The sequence below is a fragment of the Heterodontus francisci genome, chromosome 9, assembly GCF_036365525.1.
Source record: "Heterodontus francisci isolate sHetFra1 chromosome 9, sHetFra1.hap1, whole genome shotgun sequence".
Taxonomy (NCBI): domain Eukaryota; kingdom Metazoa; phylum Chordata; class Chondrichthyes; order Heterodontiformes; family Heterodontidae; genus Heterodontus; species Heterodontus francisci.
The window spans coordinates 71,532,637-71,549,101 of NC_090379.1; the positions used below are offsets into that span (position 1 = coordinate 71,532,637).

Genomic DNA, 16,465 nt, shown 5'->3' on the forward strand with positions numbered 1-16,465 from the left:
TGCTCACAAATTCTGCCCCATCCACGCCCCTCGCACTAAGTGAGTCCCAGTCTATATAGGGGAAGTTAAAATCACCCACCACCACAACCCTGTTACCTTTGCATCTTTCCAAAATCTGTCTACATATCTTGCTTCCCAAAATAAAAGGAGAGGAGCAAGTATTTGCAACATACGGTCAGGAATTATGTGCAATACATTTTGTAAGAAAATAAATTATTCCAAAGTACTGTTAAAATATTCTGTTTTGATATTCGATTCACCTAGAAGTATCTTAAGGCCAGGTGTATAATTTACCCAATATTTTATCAACATTAGACATTTTTACATGTTGGGACATCATACTAACTTTTAATTTTTCTGCTTTAGCTCTCCAAGAGCACGCCTTGTAATATATGCACCACACACACAAAGTCCCAAGAGATTAAGATTATCATGCTTTAGAATAACTCGGCCCCTTTATATGCAGCCATTATTTGCACAATCCAAGTCTTCAATCAAAAAGGTACCATGAGCTCCTAAACTAAATTTGTGCATTCAAGTGAACTTTGAGCCCCGCTAAATGATTTGTCTTTGATTTGTAACAGCAGGGTTGAAAACAGAGGTGGTAATGCACAAGATGACCCTTTCACCCCAGGTCAAGTTACCAAACTCTCAGATGATAACAGGAGAATAGCATTCCTTTTGAAAGAGTTGAATGCTGTGGCAGAATCTAATAAAAAGGTTTGTTCTTAAAAGTTTAGATTGCTTGATTTGTGCTTTGCATTTGTGGCATTCAGGATTGTACTTAACCTGAGACATTCCTTGATGTTTCAAGAACAGTGTCTTTATTACATAGAATTGATAAATGAATGGATTTATCTTTAAGTGCTTTTCATTTTTAGCAATCTGTCAAGTTGCGGATGCCACATTTTAAGTTTTCATGATTCATATTGATGCTATGATAATCACTGCAATTTCTTAGCAGCTGATGTCTACCACTTCCATAACTGCTGGCAAAGATGCCTTTGGATCCCTATTAACAACCTTGTTAATTTACAGTTGCTGATACCAAAACTATCGGAACTATGTCGTGCTAGCTTAGTTCAAAATAAAAGTTTCTACATTGCAAGGGCACTTTTCATGTTGCTCTGAAGTTCGGACTAGAATGTACAATATAATTCGATCCATGTTCCATTCTACACCTGCAGAAAGACAGCTTTGCGAAAGATATGCCACTTAATTTGCATAAAACCCCTTCTTGGGTATCAGAAGATTGATCTGATATGAAAAGGTAGACTTAGCTGAAAATCATGTTGTCAAATATTTATATTTTTCATATTAACTCATTGAGGGGGATAGCTGATGTTGGAATGTCATTTGATATGTGGAATGTCCATCTTTGTTGAGGGTAAAAGTTATGTGCAAATATTGAATGTGTCTGATATTGCTAGCAGCCTTCAGAAATTTCAACTTCAATCTTGCATGCATTTGGTGAAGGTTACTAACTTTAAATATTAATCTATTGATCTGTAATCAAAAATATTATGCATGACTTGAGCTTTAAGTATATGCAACACATTATGTTTGTTCTCTTAGCTTCAGGATAAACTGTCTGAAAAAGAGCATGAGTTGGAAGATCTAAAACTTGACATGGAATTGAAAGAAAAAGCATTAGAGGCCAAAATAGCTGAAAAGGCTGCAGGTACCTTTTGCATAGAATTTCATTGTTTTGCTGGATTGTTATGTAGAAAGCTGATGCAATTCGACATTAGTGAACATTAGCTCTATTTGCTAAAGGTGTGAGGATTTAAACTTTTGGCAGTTTTAACTGGCATGTAAAATGAGAAACTAGGATCCTGGTACCAGCATACTGGACAGCTTTACTCGAATTCATACTGATATTGGCATTAAATGCATTGTTAACACCATGTCAATTCAATCACAAAAGAAGCTGTTTGTTTTGTTGAAAGGCCTTGAGTCAACAAGGGAGAATAATGATTACCAGTGCCTTTACCCTCCATCCAGCAGTTCAAACATTGCTTATTGTTTTAACTGCTGCAAAGCAAAACGGCATCCTTTGTTTGGATATATTCACACTTATCTACAACTGAACCCATTCTTTCAGAAGTACCAGTCCATATGACACCAACAATATGGCTTGTTAAAGATGAGCATTTGCAGTTTGGATTTAATTATTTTACAACATAGCTTGATAGTCCTATGAAGACATGATTCTTTTTAAACATGCATCTTTCCCTGGCCCTTCATAATATTTTAGCTTTCAATTTGATTTTTAAGTTTATCATTTTCATTCAGATGCATTTTTCTTTTTATTAATCTAGACTGCTGAGCTGCTCAAACATAATGTGTAGAATGGTTAAACTGGGGAGCAACAAAGAATGGCAGAATAGCCTCTCTAATAATCTTTTGTAATTAATATGGTGTAGCTTTACCAATATGCGTATTAACCTTTTGTGAAAAGGAAAATCCAGGTCCCTAATATCCTGGAAATAAAATAGTTATCTATGCAGTTAAATTAAAATAGAGGTGTAATGGTAAAATTTCAGACACTCCATTATGTACTGCATTTATGTTCAACAGTGATAATTTTTAAAAAGCTGGATTGTATGATTATTGCTGTTTTTGTATAATAATCATTCCAACTTTTTAAATATAGGGAGAAGCACTACTGATATTTATTTAGATTCTTATGCCATGTTCCTTCAAAGATTAAAGGCTAATTGGCCATTAGTTCTTAATGATTAGAATAAATAGCAAAATATTTTATGTTCTTTTTGCTGAACACTATAGGTTGGATTTTGCTCCATAATCCTGCTGAAATTAAGCAAGATGTACAAATGTTCAGAAATTGGGTCAGGGAGGCCTCGCTGACCCAACCTAAATTTTCTTCCCCTCAGCCACATTGTGACCACTACTAGTCACTCCCTCCTCTGCCCACAATATGCTAATACCAGTGGGAAGACTGAGTCACTGGAGGATTTTCCTTCCATTTGCTATTTTATTGCCACTTATGGACCACCCAAAGTAAGGTCGTAATAGAGCAGAGGTAACAGTGGTAACAACCTCTGACAGAGAGGCAGGACCTAGTATAGGCATTCTCTCCTTCCACTTTAGCCTTCAGCACTTACATTTTTAGGCCTCGGCACTTGCTGAGGACACAAATGTAGATTTGTTCACCTGATTCTTCAGTCCCTTTAGATTTCCTTGCAGCATTGTCTGATTAACCTGATTAATCAGCACTGGTGAGCTCCCCCTTGGAGAGAGGAATCCCACCAGGGGCCAGCTGTGCATCTCAAATGGCCCATTAAATTGTTTATTGCTTTGGAGGTGTGGGTAGAATCCTGTCGTGAAGCCACTCTGCCCCAAACAGGAAAAATCGAACCCGTGCTGTCATTGTAAACTCATTATAAAGGAATGAGCTTGGCCTTAATGGCCATCTCCTATTCCTGTTGTCAAACAATCTACCTTTCCAGAAATCTCAGGTTCATTTAAATGCATTGCCTAATTTTGACACTGTAACAATTCCAGATTTGTAAAAATATGGCTGAAAGCATGGACATCAGTTCTATCAACTTTCATTTTAATGCTTCAACTTTTGCTTCTGAAACCTATATGTGTGGATAATCTATTTTGGGACTATGTTCTACCATTGCACGGTAACTCCGTCTATATAGTATGGTAAATAAGTGTTGGATACTTCTTTGAAACTTAACGCAAATACTATTGTGTTTATTTTTTTGGTGCACAAGACTTAATAGTTGGGCAGGTTATTTACTACACAGTAATAAAATGTTTCTATTATTCAAATTTGTTGAGATTGATCTACATTGTACAAATGTCTGTCGTGTCTGGTCATTTATCTCATTGCTGTTTGTGCGACTTGCTGAACTCATTTGTCTACATAACAGCAGTGGCTATGCTTCTAAACCAATTTGTGATGTCACGAGGATGTGAAACTGTCACATAAATGCAAGCTTCTTATTTTGTTAATGTTGCATTGATACAGACTGTACTACAGACTCTGCTTGCTATTTAAGTCATATGGGACAAGAGTATACAAATATTTAATGCATTCTTTTGAAATGTCTGTACTATTATAGCATTCACTTTGAATTGTCAAAAATAATTCTGCTAAATCCTCTGCTAAAAGAGAGCTATCAGACAAATGGACAAAATGTTCATATATCCCATGAGATAATGTCAGGGCCTTTGTTATTAATTATTGCTGGATCTAATCTAGTTATTGCACATCAATTAGTATAGATCAGAATCTTGCTACACCCTGCTGTTGCTGATAGATGGTAGTCAGCTCTGAAAGTGTGATGATGCTGGACCAGTGAGTATTACAGACTGGTGTCTTCCAAGGGAGGAGGATTGAAGGCTGGGTTCTCGGAATGTACCTCTGCCTTACTTTGGATGGTGTTTCTGCCATTTGGTGCATTGCATATGGACCTATGGTTATAACTGGTACGGCACATTTGGGAACTGCATAGGTGAGAAAGAAATTAGTCAAGGGCTGGGGTATATGATTGGACGGTTGTAGGGCTTTGGCTGCAAGTTGTTAGTGAGGTTTGGGTGTTACAAAGGAAGGTGGAAGAGTTGGGAAACAAATCTGGAAAGTGGAAATAGATTTAAAATTTTGAATATGAAAGATCTGAAAGAGAGCTGTTCATTAGCTACCTGAGCTGAAGTTTATCATGAGTTCGCTTGATATATTAGCTTACATCTGGTCACATGAGATCCATTTTTCAAGAACAGGCAGCACTTGTGCAGGTCTTGGGCAATGTAAAAGCAACTTTAGAGTTTTTTTTCTCTTGTGAACTGTAAAAATCAGCATTGTTTTGTGGCATTGCCTGCAAGAATGCACGTTTCTTTATTTTTCCTCTGTGCCTGTCTTTCACACTAGGCATGTTGCACTGTGGAGAATTGGGCCCAGGTTTTGTGAAACTGCACACTGAAGTGTTGTGGGATATATTTTGTCTTTCCATGTGTTTCTGTCTCAGTTGTATATGTGGACATAGAGCAGTTGCCAATGTATGAGTTGGACTTGACGTCCTGGCCAACAAGCAATTCTGTAACCCATAACAGCCCAGTGCTATTATTTTAAAGCCCTGTTCAGTAGTGGAGGCAAGGGTGATTTTGGATTCCAGTCTTTGATAGTTGATCTCAAAATAGATAGGGATCCAGTTCCAGACGATGTCCATCCGAGGGTAATTTATGAGATGGGAGAGCTGCTCTCCGAGCCTCTTGCCTGTATCTACAATAGCTCAACAGATACAGGGATAATTCCGTTAGACTGGAAGGTAGTTGATGTAGTTCTTATTCTCCAATAATGGGACAGATCAACACAAGGGAACTACAGGCCCATCAGCTTGATATCCATTTTTGAGAAGATGCCTGAAAGGATCCTAAGAGATGCTGTTTATGATCACTGGGAAAAAGAAGGGACCGTTAGAAATACTCAGCACTGCTTCTTGAGAAGAGTGTTCTGTCTTACAAACTTTTGCTTCAGCTTTTTGAAGAAGTTATAAGGTCATTGGATAAGTTGCGATTAACATAAAAGGGAACCCAAAAATCTTCTACCAGGATGTAAATAGTAAGTGAGTAGTAAGAGGTGGGGTGGGGCCTATTTGGGACAAAGAGGGTGATATATGCTTAGACGAGCAGAGCAAGGCAATGAGTACTTTGTATCAGTGTTTACTAAGGAAGAGAATGCTGATAAAATATCAATATAACTAGAGATGTAGAGGTAATGGATGAGATGAACATTGATAGGCAGTAGGTACTGGAAAGGCTGGCTATGCTTAAGAGTGGATAAGTCACCTGGCCCAGTTGGCTTGCATCCCAAGTTGCTAAAGGAAGTTGGAGCGGAGATAGCGGAGGGGCCTGCCATAATCGTCCAATCTTCCCTAGATACAGTGGAGTTGCCAGAGGATTGGAGAGTGGCAAATATAACACTCTTACTCAAAAAAGGGTGCAAGAATATTCCAAGTAACTACAGGCCAGTCAGTTTAACCTCAGTGGTGGATAAGGTTTTAGAAATAATAATTGAGGGGAAAAAAATCAACAGGCACTTGTAGAGGTTTGAGTTAATTAGGGATTACCAGCACAGAGCTGTAAAAGGCAGATTGTGCTTGACTAATCTAATTGATGTTTTTAATGAAATAATAGAGAAGTTTGGTGAAGAGAAAACAATGGATGTTATCTATATGGATTTTAAGAAAGCCTTTGACAAACTACCACATAAAAAGCTGGTCAACAAATTGGGGCTCCTGGAATAGGCAGATCAGTGTCAGCTTCGATAAAAAATTGGATTAAGGACAGTAAATAGCGAGTCATAGTAAATGGTTGTTATTCAGACTGGAGCATAGTAGATAGTAGTGCTCCGCAAGGTTCAGAGCTTAGACCACAGCTTCTTTTGATATACATAAATGACTTGGAGTAAAATTTCAAAATTTGCTGGTGATACCAAACTTGAAGATGTGGCAGACAGTGAGGATAATAGCAATCAACTGCAACAGGACATAGATAGACTAGCAGAATTGGCAGACAAGTGGCAGATGGAATTTAACACCGAGAAATGTGAGTTGATGCATTTTGGCAAAAGGGCAGAGCAATATAGACTAAATGGTACTGTTGTAAAGAGTGTGTAGGCACAGGGGGACTTGGGGATTCATGTGCATAGATCGTTGAAAGTTGCAGGACATATTGAGAGAATAGTTAACAAAGTATATGGGATCTTGGGCTTCATAAGTAGAGGTACTGAGTACAAATGCCGCGAGGTTATGTTGAACCTTTATAAAGCTCTGGTTCGGCCACAACTAGAGTATTGTGTCCAGTTCTGGTCACCACACTTTAGGAACAATGTGAGGGTCCTTGAGAGGATGCAGAGGAGATTTACCAGAATGGTTCCAGGGATGAGGAAGTTTAGCTGCAAGGTTAGGTTTGAGAAGCTGGTGTTGTTGTCTTTGGAGCAAAGGAGATTGAGGGGAGATTTGCTCGAGGTGTACAAGATTCTGACACGTTTGGATAGGGTAGACAAAGAAAAGCTATTCCTATTAACTGATGGTACAAGGAATAGGGGAGACAGATTTAGGGCTGAATTTTATTGAGCTTCCGACATCGGGTTCCATGGCTGGGAAGGCGGTGGGGGGAGCAGTGCCAGAAGATCGCAACAGCCTGCTACGGGATTGCCGGGCCTGATCTTCCCGGTGGCAGCGAGGCTCGTGGCAGTCCCCCCACCATTCAGGAATGGGATCCAACTTTAAATATTTAAATACACCTCATGAATACATTTACATGCAATTCTCCGGGATCTTCCATGCGACAGGCTGCACTCATGCACCTTCACTTTCCCGTCCACGGAAAACTGGCACCACCGAGGTGGGGAAGGGGGAAACCTAGGATTTTTAGTGTAGTGGGGGGGTCAGCTCTGTATTTCTAGTGTTGTGGAGGGGGGGTGGCGGGGGGAAGAGATGACCTTGGCACTTTGTGTAGTTGGGGGTGGGGAGGAAGTCAACTCGGCAATTTAGGTGTTTTTGGGGCGGGGAGAGGGCAACTGCAATTTAAGTGTTTTGAGGTGGGGGGAGAACTTATTTGCGGTGTAGTGATGGGGGGATATGGGGTTCAACTTTGCAGTTTTTGTCGCAGGTCTGGCAGCCCTTTAAAAATGGCTCCTGCGCAGAGGTAGCTGATGCCATTCACGGACTCGATGGACTGAATGGCCTCCTGTGCCATTATGACTGTATGAAGTCTGGTATATATTGCCTATTTGAACTTTGAGAAAGCCTTTGAAGGTACTTCACACTACGTTACTTCACAAGATAGAATCTTATGGTGTCAGTGGGAATTTGATGTGCTGGATTAGGAATTGGCTCCAATCCCGCAGCTAAAAAGTTGTAGGTAGCATGTGTGGGCCTGCCTGGAGGCACATTACTTGTGTGTTGAGGGTAGTTTTCTGCAACAATATGCCCTAGAACCAACAAGGGGAAGGCCATATTAGATGTAATAATCAGCAATATGCCAGATTTAGTTTACAGTTTAACAGTGCCATGAACATTTATCTAATAGCAACCATAATATGATTGAGTTCAGTTATTATGCTTGAAAACACAAAGCAGCTACTAAGATTCTAGATTTAGGTAAGGCTGACATCAATGGGATGAGAGAGAGTACACTGGGCAAATCTGTTAATGGGTAAATCAGTGAATATTAGTGGGAGGTGCACACCTCTGCAAACTTGACGTCAACTGCCCTAATTTCGCCTAATGTGGCTCAGTGTCTAATTTTGCTTTATAACACTGCTGTGAAGAGACTTGGGATGTTTTATTATGTTAAAGGTGCTATATAAATGTAAGTTGTTGTTGACCACAAAGCAAGAGGTTCTGCCAACTCAGCAGTAAAGGAGGAAGTAGTGAAGAAATTGGATAGGTTAAAAATAGTTAGAGGAGATAATTAAGAGGTTTGCAGCACTCAAAGTTGAGAAGTCATCTGGTCCAGGTGGGATACACCCAAGGTTGCTGAGGGATGTAAGGGTAGAAATAGCAGAGACTCTGGCCACAATATTTCAGTCCTCCTTGGATATAGGAATACTGCCAAAGGACTGGAGGAGGAGATTTAATATAGGTGTTCAAAAAAGGGGAGAAGTATAGACCCAGTAACTACAGGCCAGTCAGCCTAATGTTGGTGATTTGAAAACTTTGAGACACTAATCCAGCGCAAAATATATGGGTTAATAAATGACAGCCGGCATGAATTTGTTAATAACAATGACTTACATTTATACCGTGCATTTAATATAATAAAACATCTCAAGACGTTTCACAGGAGCATTATAAAACAAAGTATGACACAAAACCACAAAAGGAGATATTAGGTTAGATGACCAAACGTTTGGTCAAAGAGATGGGTTTTAAAGAGTGTCTTAAAGGAGGAAAGCAATGTGGAGAGACGGAGAGCTGTAGAGAGGATATTCCAGAGCTTGGGGCCGAGGCAACTGAAGGTGTGGCCACCAGTGGGAGAGCAATTAATGTTGGGGTGCACAAGAGGCCAGATTTAAAGGAGTGCAGATATCTTGGAGGGTTGTGGGGCTGGAAGAGATTAGAGAGGTAGGGGAAAAAGTTGGAAACAAGGATGAGAATTTTAAAATCAAGTCATTGCTTGACCAGGAGCCAATGTAGATCAGCAAGAACAGGGGTGATAGGGGAATGAGATTTGGTGTGAGTTAAGACACAGGCAGCAGAGTTTTGGATGAGCCAAGTTTACGGAGAGTAGAATGTGGGAGACCAGCCAAGAGTGCATTGGAATAGTCAGGTCTAGAGGTAACGAAGGCATGAACGAGGGTTTCAGCAGCAGGCAAGCTGAGACAGGCGGATTCGGGTGATGTTACGGAGGTAGAAATAGGTAGTCTTAGTGATGACACGAATACGAGGTTTGGAAGCTCATCTCAGGGTCAAAAATGACGCCAAAGTTGCAAACAGATTGGCTTAATCTCAGACTGTTATCAAGAAGAGGAATGGAGTCAGTAGCTAGGAAACAGTTTGGAGCAGGAACCAGGCTTTAGTCTTCCCAATATTTAATTGGAAAAAATATCTACTCATCCAGTATTTGATGTCGGAGAAGCAGTCTGATAAATTTTAGCAAAAGTGGAGGAGTTGAGAGAAGTGGTGGTGAGGTAGAGCTGTGTGTTATCAGCCTACATGTGAAAACTAACGCTGTACTTTTGAATGATGTCACCAAGGGCAGCGTGTAGCCAAGAAATATGGACGGGCCAAGGATAGATCCTTGGGGGACGCCAGAGGTAATAGTGGGGGAGCTGGAAGAGAAGTCATTGCAAGTGATTCTTTGGCTACGATTAGATAGATAAGAATGAAACCAGGTGGGAGCAGTCTCACACTGGATGACAGTGGAGAGGTGTTGGAGGAGGATGGCGTGGTCAGCCATGTCAGAGGCTGCCGGCAGGTTGAGAAGGACAGGAGGAAACATTTAGCTTTGTCACAATCACATAGGATGTCATTTGTGATTTTGCTAAGAGCTGTTTCTGTGCTGTGGCAGAGGCGGAAATCTGATTGGAGGGATTCAAACATGGAGTTACCGGAAATTTGGGAATGGATTTGGAAGGCGACCACATGTTCAACGACATTGGAGATGGGACTGTAGTTTGCAAGGGCGGTGGGGTCAAGTGTTTTTTTCAAGAGTGGGCTGATGATGGCAGATTTAAAAGAGAGAGGGACAACACCTGGAGAGAGAACCGTTTACAATATCAGCTAACATGGGGACCAGGAGGAGAAGTTGGTGATCCACAGTTTAGTGGGATTAGAATCAAGGGAACAGGAGGTCAGTCTCATGGACAAGTTGAGTTTATAGGAAAATCATGTTGGGCAAACCTGATTGAGTTCTTTCATGAAAAAAGTGGTGAAGTTGATGCTTGCATCTGGACTTTGAAAAGGCTTTTGATAAAGTACTGAAATAGAAAGTATATATTTTTTAAGCAAATTTGAAGCCCATGGAATTAAAAGGGCAGTGGCAAAGTGGATCCAAAATTGGGTCAGATACAAAAAACAGAGAGTAGTGGTCACTGGTTGTTTTTCAGACTGAAGGGAAGTATGCAGTTATGCCTCCTAGGGGACATTGTTAGGACCACTGCTTTTACATATATACAGTGACCTAGACTTGGGTATACTGGGCATAATTTTCAGAAGAGACAAAACTTTGAAATGGACTAAACAGTGAGGAGGACAGTAACAAACATCAGGAGGACATAGACTGGTGAGATGGGCAGACAAATGGCAGATGAAATTTAATACAGAGGAGTATGAAATGATGCCTCTTGGTCGGAAGTATGAGGAGAGTTAATATAAACTAAATACAATTTAAAGGGGGTACAGAAACAGAAAGACCTTAGGATTTAGAATGTGGCAGGAGAAGCTTTAGAAGGCTGATTTTTAAAAACCAAGGGATCCTTGGCTTTATAAATAGAGGCATAGAGTACAAAATCAAGGAAGTAATGCTAAACCTTTATAAAACACTGGTTAGACCTCAGCTGGTGTGTTGTGACCAATTCTGAGCAATACATTTTAGAAAGGATATCTAGGCCTTGGAGATGGTGCAGATGAGATTTACTGGAATGGTACTGAGGATGAGGGACTTCAGTCATGTGGAGAGATTAGAGAAGCTTCGATTGTTCTCCTTTGATCAGAGGAGGTTAGCAGGAGCTTTAATATAGGCTTTCAAAATGGCGAGGGGGTTTTGATAGAACAGATGGGGAGAAACTGTCTCCACAGGCAGGAGGTTTGGTAACCAGAGGGCTCAGATTTATGATAATTGGCAAAAAAAAAAGATAAGATGGGAATTTTTTTACACAGTGATTTGTTATGATCTGGAATGCACTGTCTGAGGGCGGTGAAAGTAGATTAGATAGTAACATGCAAAAGAGAATTCGATATATACTTATAAAGGAAAAATTTGCAGAACTATGGGGAAAGAGCAGGGGAGTGGGACTAATTGGACACCTCTAACAAAGAGCTGGTACAGGCATGATGGGTTGAATAGATTTCTTCTTTGCTGTAGGATTCTATGAAATTACTTTCCAATGAAGTGTATTGACATTTATATGCAACACTAGCTGGTATAGTTAATTTTGTCACTTTTTATGTACACTGTTGCTGTGTAAACTTGTGCACAAGTTGATTATCTTCATGCTTGTGTTTAGTCATATTAGAAAACAATTAGTGTACTAGTGTCCTATACTCCGACAGTGACTTACACTTCAAAAGGACTTCATTGGCTGTAAAACATTTTGGGATATCCTGATGTGAAAGGAGCTATAAAAATGCAAGTTCTTATTAAACAAATATGTAATTTGACTGAATTGTAGGTTGTTTGATTTGCTTGTTTAAAAATGGAGGTATCCAAATATGATAAAGATATAATTTGTTATACTTGCTTTCTAGTATTTTTCTTAGCATACATAGTAATTACTAATATTTGTTAACTTGGGTTAACTGCTTTGGATCTTTACTGAACAAATAATGGAACTCATAGGAGTCAACAAAGAAGACCAAGTGGGGTTTCCAAAATCTCTCCTGGAACCTAAGAGCTTAACAAGATTCAAAAACCTAAGTGGAATAAACCTACTATTAAAGTTCTGTTCTAAAACATTTTAAAAAAATCCTATTTGCTTTGTTATTCTAAGACCACATTTACAAGAGTATGAATAAGTCTCAAATTAAATCAAAAATATTGCAGATATTTTGTTATAAATTTTGGAATTGTGAATATTTTCAGTTTCTTTTATAACTGACTAGATTTTTAATATTTAAATGTTGACTTCTGTGTGAAATGAAATGGTTCAGGTGGTTTGGTATTCCTTTTGATTTAAGTAGCTCATTGTTGAATTGTATTTAAATAAGTAATGTAGGGGGAAGTAACTGCAATGTAGTCTGCTTATTCTCTCAAAGCTTTTCTCAGTGTTTTAAGTACAATTTCTCCCACCCCCAAAACAAATAGGTGACTCCACAGCTCCTGCAATAACATTTACAGATCTTGAAAGAGAAACTGGATCTCATTTAAGAGGATTGGCATGCATATCCATTAGGATTATTATATTCTAATTCTTCATGCTGTCTGAGATCATTGTGCATTCATATTTAAATCAGGCACTATTATGTTTTCGATTAACAAAACAAAGCTTAATAAAATGTAATTCCACAGTAGGCTATTGGCGCAACCGTTCAGTGCAAGGGCATGCAACTACCACTACCAGAAGTTTTCAAAACTGTCTTGGGGCAAGTAATTAAGTACTTCCTTCTCTCTGTACGTTTACACGCTGAGCTTTAATCTGCCCATATAAAATCTGCTTTTTAAGTACTTGTGTCACTTATTTTCCTGATTTTGTTTGTTTGTGTATATGGGCAAATAAATTTACTCTAAACAATGCACATTGCTTGCATGTATTCAGGAGACGCATTGCATTCAGTGCATATGCAGTCGGATATTGTGTCATTTCGACAATACTTGGTGTTTTCATTTAATGTTGGTTCCAGTTGCCAGTCCTGACGTCAGGTGTCAGTAAGTATCTGTGCCATTGATTCATGATAATCACATGAAAACATTAATGATCACCAACTTGTCACTGTATTTCATTACCATGAAACTCTATTTTAGAGGGGAATGGAAAGAAATAACTTGCATTTATATAGCATCTTTCACACCCTTAAGATGTCCCAAAGTGCTCACAATGAATTAATTACATTTGAATTGGAATCTCGGTTATTATGTGAATAAATGCGGCAGCCAATTTGTGCATTGCAAACTCCCATAAATATAGTGAGATAAATAACCAATTAATCTATTTTGGAAGCATTGGTTTGTATAACACCAGAGGAAATTTCTTGATTCATAATTGAATTAAACTAATTATTTTAGTGTAGATACTTAGGTAGCCCTTAAAGGTTTAAATCTCCCTAAGATCTGTAGAGGTTGTTTCCCAGCATCCACCAGCAGTCATGTCCACTGATCCCTCTGAAGTTCGGTCAACGGGTGAGTGGGCCTCTGGCGGTTTGCGGATATATCTGAAGCCCTTGAAACTAATCTTTTCCCACCAATAATTTGCTGTAGCCAATCGCTGATGACTCTCATGCTAGCTATTCCAAGATTTATATCTCAAGGCATCAATAAAATGGTGTTGATGTGCTTTATTATTGACTCCCTTTTGCTTTTCACAGTTCTAGTTGAAGAAGTATATCATGCACAAAAGGAACGGGATGCAGCTGTTATGGCTAGACTTAGACTTGCCAATGAGGAGAGAGATGAAGCTCTTGTGCGAGCTAAACGGCTCGAACAGTTCTTTGAGGGGTATGTGTGCTGGATTTAAAAATTGGTTTTATTCTTCGGACAAAAGAACAATATTCCGAATGAAAGTAGAAAATATTCAAATGCACCCCATGCAGTGGTTCCCAATTAATTATCACCCTCAGTTTTAATGACGTCCTGATTCCATACAAATATTAAACTCAGTACAAAAGTGCTGTCTGGTTCCAAACTGATACTTGACATGTTTTGGGCTATTTGCACGCTTTTGATCTGGCATTATTTACATGATTCCAAGTATGATAATTTGAAGTTAGTATTTTTTTGCATAGTGCTGCTGACTCTCTTACAATATGGTTGGCTAAATTATCAATGAATTATTGTAATATCTAAACAAAGTTTATTTATATTTGTTTCAAATGCAAGATTCAATAGCTAATACTTTAATATCTTTGTTTGCAGTCAAAATAGGAATACAGCAGGCTAAAAGTATTAGATTTGCTGGGTTAATTTAATAAATTATAAGGAAGATAAAGATAAGATTTTTTAAAAATCTGTATTCATTTTAGGTGTGCCATACGAACCAAAAATTAATCCACTGGGCTCTATGTTGTTTTTGAAATAATTTGTGCCAAATCTCTGAAGATTGCTTCAGGATGGATAGAAAATTGGCTCCATTGCTTGATTAGCAATATGCCTTTGGATTATATTTGAAATACGGTTACTAAGCAGATACTGAACAAGGTGAATGGTTATGGTTACAAAAAGGGAAAGAAAATCTAATGTTGACTACTACCGTCATAAATCAGGAATATGACATTTCGTATAACTTTTGGTCACTTAGAGGGTAAGGTTGTTGAGCACAAATCTCATGCTATAGAAAATCAACCCAGTCTTTGAGCCATTTGAACACTTAGGCTGGAATTTAACGCCAACCCAGCGAGCGGGACAGTGGCGGGGTTGGGGGTGGGTGTGGTGGTGGTGTTAACTGGAGTGGGAGGCTTCGAGAGGCCTTCCCGACCCGATCCCACCTCCGCCGCCACTTTACGTAGGGTGGCGAGGATGAAAAATGGATCGCCCGCCCAAGGCCCTTAAGTGGCCACTTACCGGCTATTTAAGGGTCTTTGCCCACCTCCACGCGGATTTTACGTGTGGCAAGCGGGCGGCCGAGGACCCAGAAAAGTCGCCTGGAAATACCAGGTGGTTGCAGATCGCCCCGGGGTGACCCTGATAATCAGGCATAAGGTGCCCGATGGAGGGCTGCGCCCGCTACCCCAACCACCTCCAACATCCAACACGCCCCCCTTCTCGCCACCCCCCATCTGACCACCCTTGCCTCACTAGGGCCCAGCTCCATGTCATCAGTTGAGCTGCAGTCCCAGCAGTGGTCACCACTCCCAGTGGCGCTGCTGGGACAAAGAGCTGCCAGCCCGCTGATTGGCCGGCAGCTCAATGAGGTGGATCTTCCTCCCTCAAGCAGGTGGAAGTCCCGCCTCGGAACATTTAAAGCCTGGAGACCCATAAAATGAGGTTCGGATCCCCAGGTGAAGCGGAAGCAGGTTCGCCACTGACTTCTCAGTTGATGGCCGGCTCCCGTCCGCCCAACGAGAAATCCCGGCCTTAGTCTACCTTCTGTGTCATTCCTAATTAAAACCTATATTAAAAATGTTACAACCAACCGCTCCAGTCAAAGCCCCCAATCAAAATATACGATTCTGATTTTGGTGGGAACAACGCACTGTTAATTCAATACAGTCGCTCCACAGATTGGCTAACATATCATTTAAAACTTTCCAAATTATAGAAAGACCCAGCCAAATTGTACCATCTATTAACCCCCGAATGCGGCTAACCAAACCATGTGTCTTTAAATCAGCAAATTAACTCTTTAATTAGAAGAACTAAATTCTTAAACACTATGAAGATATAAACATTTAATTAGAAAAAAATAGAGCCTTTTCAAATTTATGGTTCAATGTTACTTGACGTCCTCACGGAATGTTGCTTTCCTTCTCCAGCGAATTTCAACAATTAACAACTTGCAAACTCTTTTCAGTGGAATCAACCTGACTTTAGAGTTTTTGAGGGATAAAAGATTGTTACAGTCTAACTTCCCTTTCTTCAATTTAAATTACCAGAGATTTCTGTTTTGGCTTGACTTTTTTAGAATTTTGAGAGATTATAATTAAACAGACTAAAATCCTATTCCTTCAGTTTAAATGGCTGAGAGCTCTTTCTTCAGATGTGCTAAATACCACAGCTGTCTGTGTCAGTCTGTCTGTTCGAACAAACTGTCTTCAACTAAAAGCCAGTTCAAAACTGAATTGCAACAAATGTATTGCATGAGACTCACTCCCAGTGGCTGTACCTATGGGAGCGAGAATGCACCCTTTGAATTGCAGTCTCCAAATGGCTGTTTCTAAGGCAACGAAAATGCACCTTCCTTTAATTCCTGAGGCTTGCTGGTTCTTAAAGCAATACTGATCCCTTGCAAGCCTTCAAGGCAAACCGCATATTCCAGAAAAAAAACTACAGGACCATGACAAAAATAATATGTATAGGCAGGATTTTCCTTTTTTTGCTTTGATTAGGGTACATCTTTGAAAAGGGGAATTCGGCCCAACAAGTAAATGCTAGCTCCTCTTCTGCCTGTGTC

The 16,465-nt window shown here is 39.8% G+C and overlaps 1 protein-coding gene across 14 annotated transcripts in view; it reads left to right on the forward strand.

Annotated features, from left to right (window-relative positions):
• mipol1 (mirror-image polydactyly 1) overlaps positions 1-16,465 on the forward strand; it is a 383,877-nt gene that overhangs the window by 148,569 nt on the left and 218,843 nt on the right. For 13 of the 14 annotated variants that reach the window (XM_068038331.1, XM_068038333.1, XM_068038330.1 and 10 more), the window contains 3 exons: positions 585-720; positions 1,576-1,681; positions 13,725-13,854. In XM_068038331.1, the coding sequence (XP_067894432.1) occupies positions 585-720; positions 1,576-1,681; positions 13,725-13,854 (372 nt within the window). The remainder of the gene's footprint in view (positions 1-584; positions 721-1,575; positions 1,682-13,724; positions 13,855-16,465) is intronic. The other variant, XM_068038341.1, reaches the window with a different exon arrangement.